Below are 25,820 nucleotides of genomic sequence, written 5' to 3' on the forward strand. Positions count from 1 at the left end.
ACAAGAACAAGGAGTGGGGCAAGATTTCCAGGACTTCCCGGGTTGGGCTGAGAGGCATACATCCAAGAGCAGTCTGTCTAGAACTGCTCTTTCACATCCTGAGCAAAACTAGGAAGCATAGAAGCACATGCAAAAATGGACGGCATTTACTGCACTATTTCAAACCTTGCATTTGATAAGAGATTTGAGCAAAAGATCAACTCAGGTCTTATTTCATCCAAATTAACTTGTGCATCCCTAGTCTGAAAGCCTATAGTGTAAGATTTTAAGTGTAGGTCTATCTTATACCACATCCATCACAGTGATATCTGAGTTGTCCTTAACATGTCTCTCTCAGCATTGTATTTCAACCTGAAAGAAGATCCCGGGTTAGAACAGGGAAATGCAAGATAACTAAGGGAGGGATTTGATATCTTAGCATGGGTGAACACCTTCCATAATTACTCTGTGGTTTGATAGAAAGGCACATGACTGCTATTGCCTGGCATTTCTGGAAGTCCAAGTTTAAAATATATGACATAGGAAAAGTGAAAAGGGTTTGCTGGTCTCAACTTCTGTTCTAGAGGATCTGGGTTTACAGCACAAAATCACTAAGTGATTTGCCACAACTCACGCGCACTGCACAGGGGAGACAATGAACTGATTAACACTCTGCATGGGAGATGGTCAGTACACAACCGTAAGGCAAGCCAGGGAGGAAGCAATTTGGAATAACTGTGTTAAGATACTTCCTTGGCACCTGACCACACTTTACCCAACGCTTGCCAATACAACATTTGTTAGCGTTACGAAGTACCATTTAATCATTCACAAAGGGGGGAAAGTAAGTCTTATAGAAGCTCAGATGCTACATATTTAAGAGGCTAGAAACAGGCACTAGAGGATTCCGCAAATGCAGCCTGTTGGTTAGAGCAGATAATTGGGAATCAAGACCCCTAGGTTTTATTCCCCACTCATAGTCTGATGTCTGGCATGACATGTAACCTCCAGGTGCCTCAGTTTCCCCATGCGTAAGACAGTTATAAATTCAAACTTTCCTCACAAGGGGCTGAGAGGCTTAATTAGTGTATGCAAAGCAACGAGATTCTTCAGTGAAAGGTGTTATAAGGCAGGGAAGAATTTCTATAATAAAATAGCCAACTCCTGGGGACCAGCCAGGCAGTCTAGTGGCAGTGAAATGCTCTAGGCTGCTGTTCAAGTGAGCCCCCAGCAAGCCAATCCAGGTGCAGCGTTAAGAGACTTGAAAGGAGCTGTGTTCTACTCTTCTTGGTTAAACATGGGAGCTTGAAATAGGTAACGCTTGGACACCCTCCTCCTTTCTATAAACGGATAGCCACCTAACTGGGGCCAAATGCTTTTTAAATTTCCCCATTCACGTATAGCTGATTTTTAAGCAGAGAACTATACATTATACAGTACTGTCATTATACTGCTACTGCTATCTTCTGGCATGCTGGTACATCTAGGAAAAACAGTGTTTTTATAGGATTTAGACTTTACTAAGCAAATGCAAACCTGGCAAATTTATGTTGACTCAACACGAGCACGTTGCCTCTAATTTCTGCTACGATCTTGCTTTTGTCCTCAGGCCGACCATGTTCTAGTACATGCTGGATAACATAGTTCCCATATTGATCCTGTAACAAAACGTATAGAAACCATTAACACTAAACCAGCTCCCTGTGCTAATAAGTTTTGTAAACTTTAGTTTTACTACACACTAATTAGCCCATAATTAGCTTAAATGATATAATCAATATTTCTACTGCTAGAGAAGGTCACATTCTAAAATTTTAATATGATGTAAAACACTAACTCTGTGCCAATTATAATCCAAAATAATTGGTTCTTGAGCATGAAGCATGTTGATGATACTAACTGCTTACGGAAAGAAACCACTTCAAATGTCCTCAGCCTTCAAGTTCTAGAATCCTGAGACACCTACGCTAGAATGCTCACAGTTCACAGAGCCAATCCCCTATCCTCCCTCCACATCCCTTCTTGAGACACTCCACCCCCCTCCCAGTACCGTAACACCCAATGAGAATGGCTAGGTGTGTGGCCTGCCAGTCAGTCAGTCAATCATTTCTTTTCTTCACTTTTCAAAAGACTAAAAAGCTTCGATGTTTCCAATGTGTACACAGAAGGTCTATCTACGCGACAGCTGGGAGGGTGCTCCCCAGCCTGGGTTGCGAGACATGCGCTCGCTCTGCATGTGGCTTTGGCAGGCAGCATGGATAGTGGCTCAGACTAGTCCCCTGCGTACAAATACACCTGACCGCTAGGTCCGTACTCAGGAGGCTAGCCTGAACTGCTGTCCATGGTGCCACAGGTACACTGCTATTTTAGCAAGCTAGCACATGTCTGTCTAGGCATGCGGAGAACCACTCTTCCACATACTGTCTAGACCAGTGGTTCTCAACCTTTCCAGACTACTGCACCCCTTTCAAGAGTCTGATTTGTCTTGAGTACCACCAAGTTTCACCTCCCTTAAAAACTACTTGCTTACAAAATCAGACATAAAATACAGAAGTGTCACAGCACACTAGTACTGAACAATTGCTCACTTTCTAATTTTTACCTATAGTTATAAAATAAATCTAGTTCAAGATCAACATTGTACTTATATTGCAGTGTATAGTATATGGAGCAGTATATACAAGTCACTGTATGAAATTTTAGTTTGTACTGACTTCGCTCGTGCTCTTTATGTAGCCTGTTGTAAAACTAGGCCAATCTCTAGATGAGTTGATGGACCCCATGGAAGAGCGCTGTGTATCCCCAGGGGTATGTGTATCCCTGGTTGAGAACCACTGGTCTAGACATACCCTTAGATTAAAATACTTGCAATCTTGGGTTCCTTTTATGCTGCCACCCGTATCTTCTCCATCCTCCCCTGGTTGTGGGCTACACCCCATTACATCCTGTCCCTAGTTAGAGACTGTCAGCTCCCCGAGGAAGGGACTGTCCTTGCTGTACGTCTGCCCAGCACCTGCCATGCCAGAGCCCCAAATCCAGGAACTTCCGTAATACAGAGCGGTAACTAGAACAGGCCGTGCAGCAACCTCCCTCCCAGCTCCTGCCCGCTACCTGCACAAGTTGCTCGGTGTGTTGATGAAGCTCCTCCAAGATGGGAAGAGTTTGCTCAGGCAGACAATGCTCGAGGATCCGCTGAATCACACGACAGCCGTATGGATGTGTAGACAATGCAAATACCTGCATTCGATAGACACGAGTCAGCACAGGAAACACTTCCATTAGTCCCACTTTTTGAAGCTTAAACATTCTTTATAATTGAACACAGAAGTGATGGTAAAAATAGCACCATCTTATTCACGGAATCTGTTCCACATATGTAACCAAAATTATGACTGAATGATTCCTAGCGCTCAGGTCTTCCGAGTCCCACTTTATTGCTCTATCTATCAGGCCACACTGGGTAAGTAGTAAGGCTCCATTTATGTCAGAGAATCCATGACTTCCAGAGACCTCCATGACATTTTCTGCTTCAGCCCCAGGGTTCCTGCGAGGGGCGAAAGCCTCCTGAGGCTCCCCCCGCCCCTTATAGGGTTCCAGCGACAGGTGACAGCCTCTGAGCCCCCCCCCCACAGAGTTCCAGCAATGGGTGACAGCTTTGCACCACTGGCTTGCTGGGTGGCCTTGGGCAAGCCACGTCTGTGCCTCAGTTTCCCCTTTTGTAAAATGGGGATAATGATATTAACCTTCCTTGTAAAGCACTTTACAAGAGCTGGGTGTTGTTATTACAGAGACTGTTTTATAACTTTCTGCTTTGGCTGTATGGATACTTTATGTTGGTTATCAACTATAGTTACATGCCAAAAGTTATGTAAGAATTCGCTTAAAGAGGCGACAAGTAAAAAAGCTTAGTGGAGGGCAAAGTTCATTCTGTCCTTCAGTCAGAACGGAGGACACATAATAAAATACACTGATAACTGCATTTCCTCAACTCTCAGGGTTTATTTTCTTACCTTACCATTTCATTGTAGGGGTACCAGGTGTCAAAGAATCTTCTCCCTTCCCAAAGTATGAGAATGGATTGGGAAGAACTCACCTCCCTACTCATTCTAGCACTCCTGCTCAACTTGTTATTTAAAGCAAAATATTTTCTTCAGCCGTTTAAAACCAATTAACACAAAGTCGCTACTCTATCGGAGCCTAATGGACTATAGACATTTTAATAAAAAGCTTCTTCTGAGTTGAACAAGCACACAAAAACCTCTTCAAAGGCAGTTACATTCGGAGATGATCTTGAGGTGCTAGGTTTACTCTTTCAGTATAAAGTCCAGATGGAACTGGCTCACTTCACAAGATGAGAGAGGATTTTTCTAACTGCCAATGTCTGGGATCTAAGTTTCTAGCTATACTCTTTCTGACTTTTAGATTGCCTCCTGCATTGATAACTCCATTGGAAGAGTTAGAACTTAACTGGCTAGCTTGCTAAGGGACATGGCCAGCTAGAAGCTTGCTTGCTGTCCTATAGCTGACTGGCTTTGCAATGCTAATGGTAATAAGCAAACTGGGTGTGTTAGTAAAGAAAGATGCAACTTGAAAACATCCATAGAGCAGACTCAAGGTATAAGGTGGGTTTTTTAACCGTTGCTTTTCTGACCCTAAGTGTGCTTTAAAATGTCAGCGAAATTGTGACTGAAAGATTCCTAGCATCAAAACAAAAACTCCCTTTCAGGCTGGGATTTCATCCTTCAGCTTCAATTCAAGGCCAATTATGGCAGCAGAGTTGGAGACACTTAAAATAGGGATTTTATAATGAAAAGGTCAAGATAACTGAACTACAATAGCACAAATAAAGACTACTACATAATTCAATGGTTATTCATAAGTATACTAGCCAGGAGTTCCAAGAATGGAATAGGGGAGAAGTGACTCTCTCTCTCTCTGGCAGTAAATTAAACTTCCTGGCCCACAACTGGACCCCTGGGAAAGCTTGATCAAAACAAATGTCATGATGAAAATGTATTAGTCCAGCCACAAAGCACACTCATCACCCTAACTATGAAGACTGATGGAAACACACTAATTGTTCACCCACCAAAAAAAATATGACTAGTTCCAGGTCAATAGATTTTTGCAAGGTTGCTCTATGTGATAGATCTGCAGGCAAAAGGACAATGCGTGTGACTGACGAGGTGTCCAGCCATATTTTATTGCTAAATTCTTCCCAAAGGTGTTTGCAGGAAACAAAACGTTAAAGCTGAAAACCCAAAGCTCTGAGTGAGTTATAGCGTCTAAGCTTCTGTTCAAAGTGATACTAAATAACACAAATAATGAGGCTCAACAGTTTATTTCTAGCTTCTCAAGAACTTACCTGCCCCTTAAATGCATCAATGATAAATTGCAGGGACTGAGGCTGTACACACTCAATACACTTCTGCACCACGTGATTACCATTCTGGTCTTTCACACACTTCAATACATGGCCGTCTAACTCCCGCACCATCTCATTCTATTGGGAAGAAAGACAGATACAAACAGAAAGGACCCCCGGAGTTCACAGCTGACAAATATCCATGCGGAATCTTCATTAACAACAAAACAAAAACCACTCACACAAAAACCAACCCTAAGGACATCCACGCTAACTCTAAAGTTTAAAAGTCCTCCATGAAGAACTTAGTTGTGTCTCATCACTACTGCAATGAAAGATTTCAGAGCAGCAGCCGTGTTAGTCTGTATCTGCAAAAAGAACAGGAGGACTTGTGGCACCTTAGAGACTAACAAATTTATTAGAGCATAAGCTTTCGTGGGCTACAGAACACTTCTTCAGATGCATCCGAAGAAGTGGGCTGTAGCCCACGAAAGCTTACGCTCTAATAAATTTGTTAGTCTCTAAGGTGCCACAAGTCCTCCTGTTCTTTTTACTACAATGAACGTTTTCCAACAGCTGATGATGCGGTGATGATGTTATGCAGTAAGCTTACTGTGCTACAAAGGTAACTAATAAAAAGCCATTTATGATTACAAAGTTAGGTGAAGCAGTTGTCTAGCTAAGGAACAACTGACAAGCATCCTGTCTCAAACATCCATATGCACTGCAGTTAGAATTCATATGAATAATACAGAATGCACAGAACTTACATTCAAAAAATCTGAAGTGAAACTACATGAGAAATACTTTAGTCATCAATGAAATGCAGCCATCTCTGGATAATTATTCAGAGCACAACAATAGCACAGGACAAAGTGAGTGGAACTTAGGTAAGATTCATCTAATTATAATAGGTGTTTAGGTGACAGTGGAGCTAACAGCTCCACTCTTGTAAAATACGGTATGGAATCTATAAAAACAAAGAATTGTCAGGATTTCACTTTTACAACTGATCCAAACGATGCTACTTTCAGGATCAGAAAACCCCTTCACACCATCCTGGGACATTAATTCAGCAAAGACCCAGACCGACTGTAACTTCTCTTGGGCCCACACCACGATTTCTTGCAGCACAACTACCCTTCCCTAGTGCTGTGCTGAAGAAATAGCTCAGGCCTGACCCGAAGGGAATATACTTCTAAATTAAAAACTGAAATGGGCTTTAATAAGCCAATGAGAGCTCCTTAAATTGTGATTCCCACAATCTAAAAATCTTTGGAGCTGGATCACGCACTGCATTTCTCATTTTAAATATTGACATTGTTAATGAAATCCTGGATGAGAAAATGGGACCTTTACCAGCCTGTTTGCAGCAGAATCTAGGCGATTTCCCATGTGTGTCTAACACTTGGTCTCTCTGGCTAATAAAGAATTCCTCCCAAATACGCAACAGTGCGTTGCGTATATAGCTGAAGTTGAAAGGCAGGATTCTGACCCCCTACATTAATGCAGCAAGGTCCTACGGAGTGCTAAAAGGCAACCCCTTGAGAACTGTTTGCTTGGAGGGATTTAAATAGAAGTCTGCCAATTCACTATCAACCTCCCCATGTGCCACATTACAATGTGATTACAGGGAACACTAGAAATTGTTTAACTTTGAGATGGCAGTCTGATGGCACTCCTTGTCTGCAATGGATCCACAGAATGTCACACACTTATCATGCATGTGAAACATCACATATATACCACAAACCAAATCAAAGGAAAATCACTGACAGACAAAAACAATGCAACAAGTGTATAATAATTCAAGTACCAAACAGCCAGAAACATTCAACATCAAGAAGAAAGTTAAAATGGAAACTTACAATTACCTGCTGGTCTGGGGGGATAAATTCAAGAGCCTTCTGGATAACTCTACAGCCGTACATCTGCAAAGCCAGGGACAGAACGTGCCCACGGATCCGTTCTGCCAAGGCCAGCTTCTGATCAAGGCTGCCAAACTAGAAAGGAGGACAGACACTGTTGTTCTAACATGCACAGACCCTTGGACTAGACTGGGAGAGGAGGGGCAGTACGCAGGTTGTAATGTTAAAGTCTCTGGTTTCACATCTCAAAGCTCAGGCGAGCATGCCGAGTCCTTGAAAGAACTGCATGCTCTCTGGGCGTGTATCAACAAAACGGGGAGGTGACGGTGTGTCACACATGCCTGATGCATTCAACGGAAGTCAAGTGGCAAAGGTACTGAACCCACCACATTCAGACACATAGCAGCTGATTAACCCAGTGACACTGAAAAGGTTCTGGAAAGACCATGCATTCCATGATCCTGGAAGCAAGTCCAAGTGACTTGGAAGAAATGGAGATTCCAGGAAGGAGAGGTGGGATAATTTATTCAGCTTTGCTGCTTCGGAGAACCTCTACTTCAACAACAGTGGGATTAAAAACACGACTTGCAGACTAGCTGAGTGATGTGTTGCAGATACAGTAGGAAGGAACTCCCACAACATTTTCTGCCTTAGCCTGTGATAACGTCCCATGTCCCAGAGGTGCATGTGCTTGGAAAAAAGAAGTGAGAGTATGGGTGACCTATTAGGAGCCTAAAGGAGGTACCACCCAAATCCTAATGAAATTCAACGAGAGCTGGGCCCTTTACCCTCTTAGACCCCTTTGAAAATCCCAAACTCAATTTGCTTTCTGATTTAAAGAAAATGCTCCCTCCGAATTATGTTGTATATTAGAGAGACAAGATGGGGGAGGTAATACCTTTTACTGACCCAACTTCTGTTGGTGAGTGAGACAAGCTTTTAAACTACACAGAGCTCTTACTCTTCCCTCCTAACCACAACCAAGAAGGAAGCAAACCAGCTTTGTTAAGATGCAGTTCACTTTATTCCTAAATATGTGGAGTATGGACAGTTCGGCAGTGCCAACATGTGCCTTTGGAAACAGAGGCAAGTGACTGCCTTGTAGAGGATCTAAGCGCCTCCGGATGGAAGAATTTTTAAAGAAAGAGATCTCTAACACTGGGTGCATCCTAAAGGCAAAAAAAGTACTCTTCAGAAGTTTTTAAGAGCCCCAGGCCTGAGTCACCCCAGCAGGGAGAATTTAGCAGCCCATCAGTGCTGAACAATCTCCTACCCATGTGGTGGCAGGGTCTTTACAGAGCTACCCTCCAGCACCCGAGATGAGTTCCTGTCGGACAGGGACTAGCAAAGAAGGGAATGAAAACTCACTTCAAAGAACTTCTGTATGACGTAATTGCCAAACACATCGACCATCAGCTGGTAAGCGGCCTGCAGGATTTCATTGAACACAAGCTGGCGCTCCGCAGGGGTGGCACGCTCCAGTTTCAGCTGGATGAACCTGAGGAACAGGATTGGTGGGATGTTGTAATTCAAAGGGCTACTGGCACACACTCCCTCACTGTACTTGTTTGACTCAAAACCCATTCCAAAGCCCCATGTTGCTCAAAATAAACTGAGTTCTATTCAGTGCCTATTTGACACTCTAGGTGATGGCGCAAGCATAAATATCCCAAGAATCTCCCCGTTGCAGTGCAAAGCACATCATGACGCAGGGTTACTGGTTACTTCCTGCTCAGACAGCCCTTTGACCATGGGGAGCATGAAGTGATGCTGGCACAGCAAGCAGGTTAACTATGTAATGAGAATGCTCCTATTTACACACCAAGCACTTGGGAGCAAACACTGGTGGCAGAGCATCTACAAAAAGCAATTTGGTTGGCTGGTTTCGGCTCCTGCGTAGCACCTCCTTGCTTTTGGACTTCGGATGTCCACTGCACACCGAGCTGATCAAGAAGGGGCTGTCCTAAAAGGGTCATATTGTGTATTGTTTTTAATCCCACCTGGATCCATGCTGATCCTGGGAAAACTCCATGATGTGCCCGGCAATCTCCCTGAGCTGCAGGTTAGGGTACCGGTTATTGCGGAAGTCTTCGAGCAGCCTGCTTCGGCCAGAGGGCATGACGTCAGACATCCCGTAGCGCAGGCGAGAGGAGGGGAACAGTGTGCTGCTGGGGCTGAAGAGGCTAGAGGCACTGCTTGCGCTGCGGTACTTGGCTTCAGCTCCAGGGGCAGCGGAGATGTAGCGGCCGCTACCATTTGTGAGCCCTCCTGTGGGTCACAAAAAGGAGGATGTTTCAAAAGCTGAAGGTGAGCAGCTGAACGCCTGGGCTCCAAACAGAGACGGGAGCTCTGTGTAACACTATTTCTATGCTATTCCTAGTCCAGTGAACCTGGTTTTGCAGGCAACTGTTCTGGAAGACAGACTGGGCAAACTGTCCCAGAAAACAGTTTAGCTAGGACTGTGTTTGAGCATGGTTCTTTAACCCGGCCCTTTTGTATTTAAGCAGAACCGCCTATAGATTTCAATGGGGAGTTTGGCTTAAAACTGAGAAGGCCTTTGGTTCCTAAGACTGTTTAAAGGAGTCTACAACTCTGGCATGCTGCCTGTTCCATGTCTTTCCCATCTACCACAATACAACTGTCCGCATCCCTTTCTGACTCTCCTAGCCCATCCAGGGCCCGCCCTGTACTTTAAAGTCCCTTTTAAGGGCTACGCAGTGTAGCAATATGTACAAGTGTGAAAGGATATCATCTGTATTTCCACTAGTGGCAGCCCTTGCTAACGCAATAGGAATTTAGCAGCTTTTAAAGTTGCAAGAGTGGGGCCCATCTTGGACTGTCTCCCCCAGGGTGAGGCAGGCCGCCAAAGTCACTTTTACAACTTTAAAGGGATCCTGAGGTGCATTAGAAGTGTTTCTGATACATCGGCTCCCAAGTCTCCCTGTCAACTTGTGTGGTTTTTCAATCATAATTTCCTAATTTTCCCAATGTTTTTCTCTCCTCTATTGCCGTGTGAAACGACCCACTCAAAATAAACCATACAAGAAAACAGTGACATTCAACACAATGAGCTGCCAAGTGCACAAAAGAAACAATTATTTATTTTCCACTACTGTCTTTCAGTTAGTGATTTTACCTCTTATTGGTTAGCGGGCGCCCTACTGTCCCTTCAATACACGTTTCACTGGGAAACCTCGGTGAGCAAATATAAAGACTGAAAAGGTTTTAAGCTTTCAAAAATACCCCCGAATGATCATCTCTCTGTTAGGAGACACGGGGAAGAGTTTAGGATTCATCCTATGTTTAGGGGATGCACAGGTGGATGGAAAGTGACTTAAAACCCCCCAAACACTGTTTCTTTATCCATAACTAATTTCTCACAAAGTTCCATCAACTGTTACAAACTCGCTCAGTCCTGTTGCTCACTCAGCTTCGCTGAAGACTTTTCCCCTCTATATACAGCAGTGTTGTCTCTCAACCCTTGATACCAGGGACTTGCGTGCTGCCTTCCTAAACTGGGGACCAGTCGTTGAGAAACACTGATATACAGGACCCAGCCTCCCTCTAGTGGACAGCTGTTGCAATTCATCTTGAGGAACAAGATTTTACTATAAAAAGAAGAACAGGAGTACTTGTGGCACCTTAGAGACTAACAAATTTATTAGAGCATAAGCTTTCGTGGACTACAGCCCACTTCTTCGGATGCATATAGAATGGAACATCTATTGAGGAGATATATATACACACATACAGAGAGCATAAACAGGTGGGAGTTGTCTTACCAACTCTGAGAGGCCAATTAATTAAGAGAAAAAAACTTCTGAAGTGATAATCAAGCTTTTACTATGTGGTTCAGAGAAGGACAGTCTTATCCAAGTGGAACCCAGTCTGCGAGGCCAGTATGGGGGCAGACAGGAGCACAGTGCCCCAAAATCCAATAAGGCACCTCTGACAGGGAGGTGGAGGAGAAAGAAGGCGAGTGAGGCATACATCTGTAGGCCTGCCCACCTGAAAAGCATGCCTCCTTTTGCCAAGCTTGCAGCTGCCAGTGCCGGGAACAAAATAAACGGCGCTTTCCCATGGTAGTTAGTGAAGAGGTTCCCTGATAGGAAGCATCCCATGGGAGTCAAGTAACTGAAAATGGTCTCATTGAGTTCCCACTCCCCTGGGAAGAATCTCGATTGTTCAGCTTCTTCTGGATGCAAGGGGCATATATGAAAATGCACCATCCTGCACACCCCAGGAGAGAGAAGAGCTCTCTGCCAGTGGTGTGGTTCTCATTTTCTATGTGCACTGTGGCTAGCTGAGCAGGAATTCTGGGAGCAAGTGAGCCGATGGCAAGTCCAGGAAATGTATGCTTTACCAGTACTCCCTCCCAAACTAGTTCCTATGTAGGCCATTTTCCATCTGAAGTGGCATCTGATGAATACATATGATGGGAAGGTCTGATAGCTATTTCTCAGAGAGGCTTGCAATAGGGACCCTTGGTGATTTTCATACTGAGCTGGGAAGCCCAAAGCTTTTCTTCATTGTATCGCTCTGGACATTCCAATTAGACATCCCCCAAAGTCAAAGCCCGCCTCAAACTGAGTCCGTGCATACTACCATAATCACCAAGTTCTGAAGCCTGGTGGGTTCTGGGGTCAGAAGGGATCAGTGTGAATTTTTGAAAACTGTCTTTAGAACAGACCGCTATGACGTGGCCCATCCTGAAATGGGCACTCACATGTATGATAGCCTACGATGGAATCAACGAGCTCTTCTCTCCGCTCATAATGAAACCAACCTGGAGCAGGGCGCAGGTGGTTACTTCTTATGCAATGGGAATTTATCAGGAGATTGTCTACAGCAGGGGTCGGCAACCCTTCAGAAGTGGAGTGCCGAGTCTTCATTTATTCACTCTAATTTAAGGTTTCGCGTGCCAGTCATACATTTTAACTTTTTTAGGTCTCTTTCTATAAACTATAATATATAACTAAATTATTGTTGTATGTAAAGTAAACAAGGTTTTTAAAATGTTTAAGAGCTTCATTTAAAATTAAATTAAAATGCAGAGCCCTCCGGACCGGTGGCCAGGACCCGGGCAGTGTGAGTGCCACTGAAAATCAGCTGGCGTGCCACCTTTGGCACGTATGCCATAGGTTGCCTACCTCTGGCAGAATTACACTCCCTGAGGCGTGCTAAGAGACCAGAATCACCAATGTCTTTGTGAAGACTTAGTGCTGATGGTCTGAATGGCATAGCTCCAAAATGGTAATGCCACTATGGTGAGCCATAACAACTATTGTTACTCTCTCTCTCTGGTACAGTTATTCAGAGGTAGAGGTCTTACACACAGACCTCACCCCTAATTTTGAATCATAAGGGTTAATGTTTTTATCTGAAAGTCTTATTCTTGTGTTGGAGAGGTTGAGAAAGGGCAAACCAGTCACAGAGCCTCACATCTTTTTAGAGACTAAAACTAAGCCATGAATTAAAAACCTTTACTTTGAAGAGGGACAAGGAAAATTGCTTTGACATGCTGTTCCTGAACAGAGGTAACTGCAATTGTTGATCTTTTCAAAGGGCTCAACAAGACAAGTGGGATTTGAAGACTGTATGGGAGAGGGGTTCTCCGATAACAGTAAGCAGCCCTAGATTGTGCGGGTAACACTGCAGCTCATTTGATTTGATTTCTGGAGCTCAGAAAAAGACCAGACTTTGACGTCTCTCAGCCTTCTTTCTAGGCTGGTGCATAACTGGGAGGGCAAGGTCTCGTTGTCGCGGTTGTTGTTGAAGCACGGTTGGATGTGATCTTGCAGATTCCTGCTGACAAAGTAACTTCTGGTGCAGGTGCAGTGTGAAAGGGCTTACTGGTCGGACTTGTGGAACATAATTCAGTATACGAAGGGCAAAAATCCCCCGGAAGGGATCTAGAGAGTCCCTGGAGGAACCCAGGTGGCATTATCTTGGTCTATTCTGAAGACCCTTGAAAAGCTTTGCAAGTGGCTCTCCAGAAAGTCTGAAGCAATCCAATGGAGCTCGTATCAGACTGTCTCTGGAGGTGGCATCTGCATCCAGTGTCCTAAGCACATGTTACCGCAAGCCAGAATTACACAACAGGGAAGGTGAACTGGCACCTGCCCGGTCATATAGATGACAGATCTAGGATGGTTTTACCTCCTTGAGCAGGGCAGAGGGCCTAGCTAAGGCTTGCTCAATTTGGGGTTGGAGTGAGAAGCCATGGCCCCTTGAGAATGCCTGGCCTAGGTAGGAGGGAATCGACAGCTTCCGTCTCCCGGCTTTGGGTAGTGGGGAGCTCTGAGGCAGAAGCAGCTATCCCAGCACTGACTCTGCTGAACCAGTCAAGACACTTCCCACTTCAGGCAGTAACTTTTTTGCTGGGTTTCTCCTCAGTGCCTGCCGGGACATGGTAGGGGACTCGGGGGTTAAGCGGATGGCACTGTTTTATTCAAGAGCCAGCCAGAGAGATCCTGAGGTGGTGAATTCAAGGGGCTCAGGAGCTATGCAAGGGAGGGCATAGACCTCTGGAGCAGCGAAGCGGCAGCTGCAGCCACACGGCTCTAACTGTTCCTGGAAGCAGCGCTTGGGGATTGCGCCGCCTGCAGGGTCTCCAGGCTGCTCGGAAGGGAGGAACTGCTGGAATGAAAGCTACTCTCTGAGAAACAGCCAGCTGTGACTCTCACCAAGGGAGACACTGAACTTGGACTGGTGGGGGATATGCAGTGGTTGTCCACTAGAGGGCACCTGGATCCTGTTTAAAAAGGAAAAGGAGTTTTCAAACCAAACTGCCTTGGAAGCTGCAAGGAAGGGCAGGATTACCCAGCAATACTGCCATACCAGCTGATTAACACTTCTCATTGGGGAGCTTTTTGTACCATCTATTGCAGAGCCCTGAAGTGTGCCACTAACTGCAGCAGAACATCCCGCATGAAAACCCATCCATCAATCACAGCTAAAGACTTGTCTACACTGAGAAATTAATTCCGATTGAGGTAGGGTATGAATTTCAAGCAGAATAGCTATTCCTGACTAACTCTCTGTGTAGACACACTTATTCTGGAATAGAAGCATCCACACAGGAATTTAATCTGGGTAGTTAATCAGGAATAACTCTCAATGAAGACAAACCCTAAGGATTCACCAACTTTCTAAGCACCTCTTTTCCCCAACCCTGCAAAGGAGAGATTACCACACATTACATGTCTACATGATAGCCTCTCATTGTGTGCTACAGGAATTTAAATAGCAACGTTTCCACCGAGAGCCACAACATGCAAGACTTCAAAATTTGACAGCTGTCTCTCCTACATATCTGCAAGAATCTCCATGTTCTGCAATGGAATTTGAGAGGTTAGAAGAAAAAAAATATTTTGTGCAACCTCAGGCAAGAGCAGAAACACTACTGGAGAGAGACTGGTTACGTATACTGAACTAAAATCCATGGAGGTAGCGTTACAATAATATATTTATATTGTATTTTGAGTTGTGGTATAATCATCGTCTAATTCACTCAGGGTCTCTCTCTTTCAGTCTCTCTTTGTGGGCTATTTCAAGAACTGCTTACCTGCAGTTCGCGGTACTTGGTACTGCCCAAATAACTCACAAGATTACAATGCCAGAAAGAACCAGTTTGGTTAAATATAAGACATATTTTAAAGCTATGATATAATCAGACAGCTGAAAGAGCTGGTAAGAGCTTCTCAGTAATTGAGAATACATCACTTCCCAGTTACAAGACCAAAGCCATGACATGGCTCAGGGCATGCATGTCTACACTACAAACGTAAGTCGACCTATGATAGGTCCACGTACAGCCACCGCAGTAATTACTTAACTTCCTTCTTTTGGTGGTGCGCATCCTCACCACGAGCGCGTCTGCTGACTTAAGAGAGGCAGTGTGGCTGGCTGAGAGCCTTGGTGTTCCCAGCAGGGAGCCAAGCAGAAGCCAGGCTCCCAGTGGGGAGCTGGGCTCCCGGCAGGGAGCCAGGACCCTAGGCAGCAGCCCAGCTGGGAGCTGGAAGCCCAGGCAGCAAGCAGCCGGGCTCTAGCTGAAGCCCCCCACCTGCCCCAGGGTGACAGCCTGAACTGTGAGTGGCTCTCTTGTCAATTTCACAGCTCCACACCTCTCATGGAGGTGGAGTTATTAGATTGGTGTAGTATGACACTTAGATCAGCAGAAGCCAGGCTATAGTGTAGACACTGACATAATTCTGTAGTGCAGACCAGGGCTAAATAAAGGACAAACCTGGAACAACTCGGACACCATTTAACCAAAAGGATTGCTGATTCTAAACAAAATCAAACCTCAGCCTTACCTACCATCATCTCATTGTGGTCCTGAAACGAAGCTGCTTGCAATAACTTATTTTTTCTTCAAGTTGATACCTTGGCAGAACTTTATTCTACACCAGGCTTCTCCAATCCCTCTTTTGAAAGCCGATTAGGAACAGGTGGTTTAATAATCCTTTAACTGTTCCAGCTGTTTTTTTAATCTTCATTGAGACGAGAGTTCCCTCCTTTCCCCATCAGAAACTAGTTCCAATATTAAGCTCTAAAGGGGATGAGGCCAGACTCTGCACTAAGTAATGATGATGAATCCAATGTTATCAGATGATAATTAAATCATCCCCAAACTCAAAGTGAACTGGGCATCCACTAGGATGATAACGACAACGACAGCTTTCCCTATACTGTGAATACCCAAAGCCCCATTCTGCACTCACTGCATGATAGACGGGTGGAAGAAGCTCACTTAATTTTAACACCCAAATTGAGTTTGCATTAAAAATTAAAAACAATCTAAATGGCTAACAAATGTTATGGAGAACAGCTGTACGCAGGGAGAGCAAATAATTTGTAAAGGAACTGCTCTTAAATCACCTTTCACCCTGTGTAACTACTGGGCAGAGAATCAGCCACAGTGAATATGTGGCTAGGAGCAGAGTTTTTTAGGGAGGGTGGGGGGAGAGCCAACAGAATTCCTTTCTGGTTGCTTTTAGGAAATGGCATAAGGCCCATTTATTTAGGCAGGCTTATAATTGACTTTTTTTTTTTTTTTTGGTGTGCCCGTCTTTCTTGTCCACTGTGTGTTCAAAAAAGAACTAGGTAAGTTCCTGGAGGATAGGTCCATCAATGGCTATTAGCCAGGGCTGGCTCCAGCTTTTTTGCTGCTTCGAGCGGCGAAGCGGGGAAAAAAAGGTGCCTGCAATGGGAGATCTTTCTAAATATTAGGAGATTTGCCAATCTGGATATGTGTGTTCATATGAAGAGTCAAAACAAGGCAATAACTGAATATTGAATAATTTCCTATTTCGTACTACACATAATAACAAAAAACCAGTTAGTCATCGGTCCCCTGAATCACTGTGGAGGAGTGAAATTCTCTCATGTGGGAAGGCAGCGTTTACAAGCCCATCATTCACATATGAACATACACATTATTTAGTTAAGTATATTATTATGAATTTTAGTCCAATAATTTTCTGTATATTTTTGTACATTCAATGTCTACAAGTCATTTCATTTCAATCTTTTCTAGGCATAATTTAAAAAGGCTAGTTGTTTTTAATGACATTTCTTACAGAATTATTTAAGTCCTGGTTGGCCAGGGATGTCTTCATATACCAATATACTAAACTCAACATCCAACTATGAATCTTCTTTTGATAGGCCACATCAATGTGAAATTTTCATCAACTGAACAGTTAAACATAACACAGCATAAAACTAATGCTGCTCCAGAAATTGCTACATTTGGTATAAAATATGAGATTGCCTTATAATCTATTAATTCCTTATTCAAAAATCTTTAACCTACAGGTTAAAGAATATCTTAAAACGTCTGAAAAGGTTATGGGTCAAGCCTATCTGCCTTTTTATTTATTTTTATATTATTATATTATATTATATTAATATATATATATATATATATATAAAAATAAAAAACAAATTCTTCCATGCACTCAAAATGCTTTAGGAAGGTAGTTGAGTATTACTCCCAGTTTAGAGATGGGAAACTGGGGCACTGAAACTTGCATAAAATCAGAGTGAATCCCTGGAAAAGCCAGGACTAGAACCCAGCTCTTCCAACTCCCCGTTCAGAGTTCAGTCTGGTGTGTGAAAGTAGCAGGTCTGCCATAAAAATACCAGGTGTGGATGGTTCCCAGAGTGTGCTCATCTTACCTAAATAATGACACGGTAGTTTAATTCTCAGCATGGAGAGAGAGTTCACCAGTAATTATTTCCATGTTGGGATAATATTCCTTACCCAGGTTTAAGCTTGAAGAGGATCCATGTGAAGATAAGGAAGGTGGTGGAGTCTGAGAATGGCCAGGTCCTTGACTAGGAAGAGGCATACCAACAGGCCCAGGAGAGGAGGAAAAGCCAAGGCCATTATAAAAACTGTGTCCAATTGGTGTCAAACTGCTGGATGTCCTCTTGTACAGGTCGCTGCTCCCTGTAAGGGAATCTCGGCGGGAGCCACTGCCGGTGTTCGAGTTTGCAACTGAAATGGGAGAGAATAAAACTAAATGAAATTTACAAACCGTTCAGGGTAAGGGGAGTGTTGAAAAGTGTGTAATAAACAGAAAAATGCACCGGTGTCCACTAACTGTTTGGCACAGGGCTCCTCTTTTCATAAGTTAATGGGAATTGCGTATATGCATCCTCTGGCACAATCAGTCCCTAGGACGGTTTCCATCAGTGCAAAGAGGCTGCCTGGCCCAATGCCCAGTTTGTTTAGTAGAATTTGTCGATCTAGTATCTCTAATACACTACCCATAAAAAAGGATTTTTACAGTAAAACAACGATGGCTCTTGGAGCTAGTAGGGGCCCAACAATGTAGCTTGTTCAGCCTCAGGTGAAGAGGGTTTGTGTCACCCTTGAATGAGCCTATTTGAACTATCAGGCACGGATAGGCTGTGGATGGAAACATCCACTCTGTTCAGCCAGGGGAGAGGTCAGCCTCATGGGCAACACGATGATGAAGAACTCCCCAAAAAGAGCACTACAGTATTAACACAAGAATTGCTAAACTGGATCAGATCAAGCCTCCATCTAGCTCAAATTCCTTTCTCAGAGCAGACAATACCAGATGCTTTAGAGGAAGGTAAAAGAACCCCATAGACACACAATCAGAACCTGTCTAATAAGGGAAATTTCTGTCTCGCCCCAGGCGGAAGTTGGCATAAGCAGGTTTGTATCAGCCTAGGCCTTCCATAATCGATACTCAACAAGCACATTCAGCTGTGTTCTGAGCCGTTCCATCTCCCCAAGAGACCAGCTAACACGCCTACCTGCCGTTCCAAAACCTCCCAGCGCAGATCCCAGCGTGGCGCCAAGAGAGCTGCTGCTTCCAAAGCCAAGGGAAGTGTTGGCAGCCTGGGCGGAGCCCTGAGAGAAGAGCGAGCTGCTCTGGGAATTGCTGCTCAGAGAGTTGTTGCCATAAAATGAGCTGGATGCCAGGTTGTTGGTAGGCTGCTGCTGGGGTTGGGGTTGAGGCTGCTGAGTTCCTAAAGGGCGAAATGGTCCATTTGTTGTTCCTGCCAGACCACCAGCTGCACCATTGGCTGAAGCCGCAGCTGCTGCAACCGCTGTAGAAAAGCAATGAAACAATATAGTCTAAAACAATCCACATTGGGGCTTAGAACTACAGGTCCCATTTATTTACTACTGATTTTATTTACTACTCTTCCCTCCGGCTGATATTCACCCCCCATGCAGGGAGTTGTCACAAAACGTATACATCTTCCACTTAAACAGCATGCAGTGCTGCCTACACCTTGTGTTGATCTTCTGTCTCGTTACACAGCTCTGGTTTGAAATCACTTTAGTTGTGCGACCAACACTGAACGTTTCTTTTTTCCAGATAGTTTGTAAGTGTCTTGCTCGTTTGCTGGCCTGTTACAGTATTCCCCCCCGCCCCTCTGTGACAGCTGGTCACTGTATTTGGGTATGTCTTTTTCAAGATAATCACCATTTGTGGAGGGTTAAGCAAGAGGTAGCAAAAGCAAACACGAGTTGCTTCCAAGCTAAATTTTAAAGGGACGACTGTCAATTTGGATTAAATTTAAATTTTGTAAAAACTGAAGGCCAATAGAAATATGTCCACCCAATAAAAACAATTTTAAAAACAAGTATTCCCCTGACATGCATGAAACCCCAAACACGCAGTACTAAGGATCTGACAGTTCAAATGACTTTGATTTTTAATAATCTAAGGTATTAAGTAACATTAGCCAAGACTGTTAACACAACATCAATGCTGAGAGTTTCCTTTAGAAATGAGTTATTTTATGATTAGGGAACATTTTCCTTCCACTCTCCAATCATTTAAAGGTATATGAAGGGATCTGGCTCAAACTTCCCCTCAACACCTCTCAAAAAATCCTAATAAAAAAACCCCAAACACAGTCATCCAAAAAATAAGCCTAGGAAATTTCAGTCCAAAAAGGTGACAGATCTGAGCATAGTAAATAATTATAATGGAAATTGTTTCAAAATCTTCATTTTAGTAGGTGCCACCAGGTACTGTTGATAATCTCAGAATTTTGCAAAGTGGTGCAAAAAGCTATTCTATGCTCACTCTCCAGTGATGTATTTTGAGGCTCAGCCCACAGCATACAGAGAACGTTCTCAGCAGCAATCCCTGTAATGGATCTCAGTGAGGGCAAGTGTGTCATCATTGCCAGCACGTCTACAGCAGAGTGCACAAACACCATTCACAGAATCGCCCCCATCTTCCACATGGATAGGACAGATTTGCACACACATTTCTAGCTATGTGGAACTTACCTGCTTGCGCTGCTGAGGAACTGATGATGACAGGAGCAGGGGCTACCAAGCGCACAGGGGCCCCCAAGCCATTCCTAGCCCCTGCATTCACCACCAGGGCACCTGTTTGGTCATAGTATGCTGCAGGAGCCAGCATAGGATAACCTAAGAACACAGAGACAAATTAACATATGCAACTAAGCCATCTACCACCAGGAGCCACTGACATTTCAGATTGTTTCAAGAGAAGCTCGGATTACAGCTACAGGACATTTTCAAATACAAATAGGTGAAAAATGGCACAAATTCTGATTCTTGGGTCATGTCTACACTGCCCCGCAGTTCAGACTAAGTGGGCGTAAATAGTTGTGTGCACTAAAGTGCTGAGCTGTAACGCCTCCATGTGGACGCTGCATGTGCAAACTCAGAGGTGCTGAGTTCGCACTAAAGCAGTCCGACCAACACAACTTATTTCCCTTCCCTTACAGGAATAAGCGATGCGGGTATAAGGCAACTTGTATACCACTACAGCTGTGTCCATACTTTAACTACCCCAGTATCATAGTGCACGCACACAAACACCACATTATAAAGCTTGACTGATGCAGAATATCCCAACATCTGATCACAAAAACACCTAGCTTTTACACATTGTGAATCATCACCCTCCCAAAGCCAAGGGCCAGTCTGTCAACAAAGGGCAACTCCCATTTAGATGCCTAACCCAAGTGACCAGATTTTCAGAAGTGCTTAACATGTCTCAACGGGGGCTGAGCCCTTTTGAAAACTTCGCCCAAGAAGTAATAATGCCAAATTTGAGGCTACCTATAAATCAAACACACCTTGCAACATGCATGTTATCTTTCAGTCTATAATCAAAATAAAGCCTTCTACAGCTACACTCTAGTCGTATGAAGGCCTATACCCATATGGAATTCCCAAGCAAGACACTTCACGCTCAAAAGTTATAGAATATTCACTTAACCTAACTCTGACCAACCAGACATACTTAGATCCGTTTAGCGAGTCAATAATGGCCTGTATACTTTATACAGTAGAATACAATACTGCAATTTATCGGTCAAGAGAGTTTGTAACAGTCTTGTGGGTCACAGCTAATGTTATGGAAGCTCATCTTCTGCAGACCTTGGTGTTCTTGACAGTGAGGCTGCCTGCACGTGCCCCCACAGGAACAGCTATTGGAAAGTGATGATGTAGGGTGCTGAGGAAGAAAGATGTCAGCCTAGCCAGGCTCCACAAAAGGCCCAATACAGTGAAAGATTAAATTCTCAGCTGTTCACGACCATCTTCTTCATTGGCTTCCATGGTACAAATAGAAACAGTTGCGACAAACCATATTAGATAACTTAATGTATTGTAATTATTATTTTTAAAGCCACTAGCGTCTACACAAAATCTTGGGCATATTACGTGAGGGTGAAATCCTAGCTCCATTACAGTCGATGGGGGTTTATTGTGGCTAGGATTTCACCTAATGAAAAGATCTATAAAGATACAATAGATCCCAAAACTTGAAATTTCAACAGAAGTCATTAATTCCTTCAAACAGCCAAGCTATCGAACGCATCCTCTTCTGACTTTATAGAAAATTTAACCTGTATCCTAAGAGTAAGCGAAGCAGTACAGGAGAGAACATTTCTTTTCATCTCTGACAAAGGGATTTAAACCATCAGAAAGCATGGCTGGTTGAAAGAAAATCAGCAGCAGTTTATCTAGTGCGCTCCTTTGCTTAACGGGCATCGGTAGAGTCCATACCTGGCATCCCTGCTGCCAGGCCTTGTCCAAAAGCAAGAGCAGAGTTTACTGCTGCAGCTGCCACGAGTGGATCAGTCTGCTGTCCCTGCTGGTTCTGGTTTGGAGTCAAAGGACGCTGACTGGCTCCTCCACGGAGAACCTGAGTGAGAAACAGGATCATTGACTACTCTGCTTTGAGACTAGTCTACAAGTCAAAGTAACTGAAAACATTTCTACAAACTTTCATGAACAGTCTAGTTAAGAAGTTTATGCAGTGTTGTTTTGGCCATGGATACAGCCCAGGATATTAGAGAAACAAGGTGAGTGAGGACCAACTTCTGTTGGGGAGAGAGACAAGCTTTCACTGAAGCTTTCAGGTCACCTGAAGAAGAGTCCTATGTAAGCTGAAAAGCTTGCCTCTCTCACAACAGAAGTTGGTCCAATAAAAGATTATCTCACCCACCTTTTTTACCCACAAAAGCTTATGCCCAAATAAATCGGTTAGTCTTTAAGGTGCCACCAGACTCCTCGTTGTTCTCACCCACCTTGTCTCTCTATTTAAGTGTACAGCTTCCTATGCACTGTGACAGGGATTCTCAAAACTTAGTTGTACCACGACCCCCTTCTAACAAAAATTACTTCATGACCCCAGGAGGGGAGACCGAAGCCTGAGCCCACCCAAGCCCCACCACCCTGTGTGTGTGTGGGGGGGGGGGGGGGGAGAAGGAGGAGGAGGAAAGGAGAGAGAGCCAAAACCGAAGCCCAAGGCAGGAGGCCTGTAACCTAAGCCCCGCCACCCAGGGCTGAAGCCCTCAGGCTTCGGCCCCAGGTGGTGGGGCTCGGGCTTCAGCTTTGGCCCTGGGCCCCAGCAAGTCTAGGCCAGCCCTGGTGACCCCACTAAAATGCAGTCACGACCCACAATTTGAGAACCGCTGTGCGATGACAAATGTGTGACAATTAGTGTAGTTTTTCTTCTCTCTATTCTTAGTGGACTATGCTCTCAGATACAAAGTCTTATACACACTGAAGACTTGATGTTAAAATGGGTACAAATGCTTTCATGATACCTAAAGATGCCCCAGTCAAGTTTACCAGACCTGACCTGGGAAAATTTCACCCACTAATCTTTTCACTCCTGTTTCCATACATCTCTAACTTATAACATTCTAAACAAATCTTTAAGAAACAGTCCCTGCCCCTGGAAAAGGATGGTTATTGGTATTTGTCCTCTGAAAATAACACATCTGGCTATTGATGTGCACAGAAACTACACTTAAAGCTTACCAACTTGAGCAGAAATGAAGAAATACTCGGTTTAGTTCCTATAGGCTAGTGAGACATGGTGGCTTGGCTTGAGTTTTTCCAAGCTGTAAACCCATCTGTGAAACAGTGACCCCTTCAATGACAAGATCACACAACATTTTCTATATGTAGCCCTTGCGGTTAAAGTGTGTGATGCACTAACTGCTCTGTGGTTTATCTGTGAAAGCCTACTATGCAAGTGGTAATGAAAAAGTGTGCACCCTCTTGTGAGTTCAGCCTATTAAAAGCTGTCACTTGGTGCCACGCATGATACAGACATTTTACAATAACAGATCACATAGAAAGGTGTCTCTTGCCCCTCCACCCCCAAAGTTAATAGAAGCAAATATTTACTTGGTGCATCAACAGAGAGAAAAGTAGTTAACAGATGTTCATGAACGCTCAACCCACCTCCAATCTAAGTGGTTTCAACAGCTGCAGTGAACTGATGAGCGTGCACAATGCTGGTGCAATGTACTGAACATGCATAATGAAGGATATGTCACAGCAAGTGAAATACTGGTATTTTTATGAATCTGCCATCCCCTTTGGGATCACCCAAGCACCAAAGAGGAAGTATCCATATACATCATTCTAGCAGGTTTCCAAAAGTGCTGGCTCAGCTCTTCTGAGTACTTCAAGGTTCTCATTACCGAACAGTGTTCTCAGTGAGGGCAAGTGTATCATCATCGCCATAGTTTTGAAAACCACTAAAGCGCAGGGGAATGAGGGCAAAACTGGTATTTTTAAATGAAAAGCTAGGTTTCCCAAACGAGTTCTGAAAAAATCACAGCAACGTGTGAGAAGCACTTCTTCCAAGGGAGCATCTGGGAGGACTTCCCTCAGAAATGCAGGGTCTGTCTCATGGGGGAAGAAAGGTTTGTGTTTAAAATATACACACACATTTTTAAGTCTAAGCACTTTGGCCACTTTTGGGGCTGTAAAAATAATGAAAGATATTACAGGTTATATCTATGAGAGAGGGTTTCTGAACCAGCCTATAATCACTGCAAAAGCCATTTCAGCATATACCTTATTTCCGGGCACAGGACCCTATTCTGAATGTCAAGCCTAAAGTGGCAAGTCTATCACACTTCATTTCTTCTGCTTTACCAGTGTATGTATTTCTCGATGTACGTGTGGAAGCTCAATTCAACCTACGCATGTTGGTGACTTGCCAGGTGCAGAGGTTTGAAGACTGACTTTGTCAGGAAGCAAAAATGGTCTCTTTCTCATCACTGGTCCAGAATCAATGGAGTGAAAGATTATTGCTTTATTTTATCTGGAATGGCTTTAAGATGGTACAAAGCATTAGTTTCTGGCTCTAGCAGTTCTAAAGACAACAGCTGCTAAGTTCAGATGCTAGCTATATAGTAGGGAAGATGGCACGTAGAAAGAGCATGTAAAGGTCCAGTAACTCTCAACCTGCAAGAGCTAAAAAGCAAATGCTTTATACCACTGCAAAGATGGTACCGCTCTGATTTCCAGCTGTATAATAGATTTATTTTGTTTCTAGCCCTGAAGAATCATTAGATACCGGTTGTTAAACTATGTGCAGCCTGACTTGGTGCTTGGGTTAGCAGTGGGTTTTCAGCACTAGTTCTGAACTAAATATAGCAGGTTCAAATCTCAAACACATCTAACTTGCAATCTCTGGATATGTGCACAAGTTTTAGGTAAATGCATTTGAGAGGGTTGATGCAGAGCTTGAAATTCAGATTAGCATGCATTTCTGAGGTATAAAATGAGAGGGGCAGAGACTACTCTTACTCATGTCATGATGGTAATGACGACTACAAAGGAATTGTGGTGCCACCAGCAGCCCTTTTATCATCCATCTTGAGCTGGGAGAGTTTAGCAATGATGGAATAATTTTAAATTTGTTATAACATTAATCTGGAAGTTATTTTTGAAACAAAAAATACTGAGTTGAATATTAAGTTAACTTTCTGGATTTCCATACAGATGCAGACCATTTATGATGCATTTTTACTTTGCTACAATGAAAAGCCACCTTAAGTAACACAATTTAATGTAGCTATCATTCCACATCACATTGTATCAGTACTTTCAGAGTCATTTTCATTTTCCACTCTCACCTGCTTGTAGGAACTAATTTTGAACTCACCTGATCTACATCTAATAAGGGTTGTTACTATTAATAAAATATGCATTTTAAAGAGCTAATATGTACTTAATAGCTTAGCTAAGTTAGTAAGATTTTTCAAAATGTTCTAACTTTATGGCTCAAGTCTTGCTGCATTAAAAACTGATATTAATATGCATTTTTAATGACAAATGACTTGTAATACTGGAACAAAACAATGGTCCATCTACTTGAGAATCCTCTCTCTGACAACGACCAAATATAGTTGCTTCAGAGAAGATATAAGCCGCATTAGACATCTTATTTGCAATATTATTATGGGGAAATTCCTTCGGATTCCAGTTCGTGATCTGCTCACTAGTTGGTCCTCATTACTGCTGCAGATACTTATTTCTATAAACATTGGTTAAATCACAAAAATATTTGCCTCAATATTGTCCTGCAGTAAAGTTTCAGATGCTAATTTTATGCGGATGTAAAAACCGATTTCATTTATTCATTTTGAACTTCTACTTCTTAAATTCTTTATACTCCTCCTTGTTCCGGTGCAGATAAAGGCAAAATAAATAAACCAACCAACCAACCCCAAACAGCCTGGCTGGCCTTTTCCATATTGCATCTCCTCTCACATTCCTCCTTTCCATCTAGTTTTTTCCTAAGTGGCCTTAA

The 25,820-nt window shown here is 43.5% G+C and overlaps 1 protein-coding gene and 1 non-coding gene across 9 annotated transcripts in view; both read right to left on the bottom strand.

Moving 5' to 3' along the window:
- Positions 1-25,820, bottom strand: part of PUM1 (pumilio RNA binding family member 1) — a 120,370-nt gene that overhangs the window by 8,802 nt on the left and 85,748 nt on the right. For 4 of the 8 annotated variants that reach the window (XM_034754333.1, XM_034754332.1, XM_034754331.1 and 1 more), the window contains exons 11-20: positions 21,764-21,902; positions 20,009-20,152; positions 18,511-18,807; positions 17,483-17,719; positions 9,213-9,480; positions 8,581-8,710; positions 7,219-7,347; positions 5,345-5,482; positions 3,091-3,216; positions 1,516-1,637 (exon numbers count right to left, since the gene is read on the bottom strand). In XM_034754333.1, coding sequence (XP_034610224.1) covers positions 1,516-1,637; positions 3,091-3,216; positions 5,345-5,482; positions 7,219-7,347; positions 8,581-8,710; positions 9,213-9,480; positions 17,483-17,719; positions 18,511-18,807; positions 20,009-20,152; positions 21,764-21,902 — 1,730 coding nt within the window. Of the gene's footprint in view, positions 1-1,515; positions 1,638-3,090; positions 3,217-5,344; positions 5,483-7,212; positions 7,348-8,580; positions 8,711-9,212; positions 9,481-17,482; positions 17,720-18,510; positions 18,808-20,008; positions 20,153-21,763; positions 21,903-25,820 lie in introns of all 8 variants that reach the window. The other 4 variants (XM_034754327.1, XM_034754330.1, XM_034754329.1 and 1 more) reach the window with 1 other exon arrangement.
- LOC117868448 lies at positions 23,658-23,741 on the bottom strand. Its single transcript, XR_004643631.1, has one exon. It is a non-coding gene; the product is annotated as a small nucleolar RNA SNORD103/SNORD85 (small nucleolar RNA).

The sequence above is a fragment of the Trachemys scripta genome, chromosome 20 (assembly GCF_013100865.1).
Source record: "Trachemys scripta elegans isolate TJP31775 chromosome 20, CAS_Tse_1.0, whole genome shotgun sequence".
In the NCBI taxonomy this organism is placed as follows: Eukaryota; Metazoa; Chordata; order Testudines; family Emydidae; genus Trachemys; species Trachemys scripta.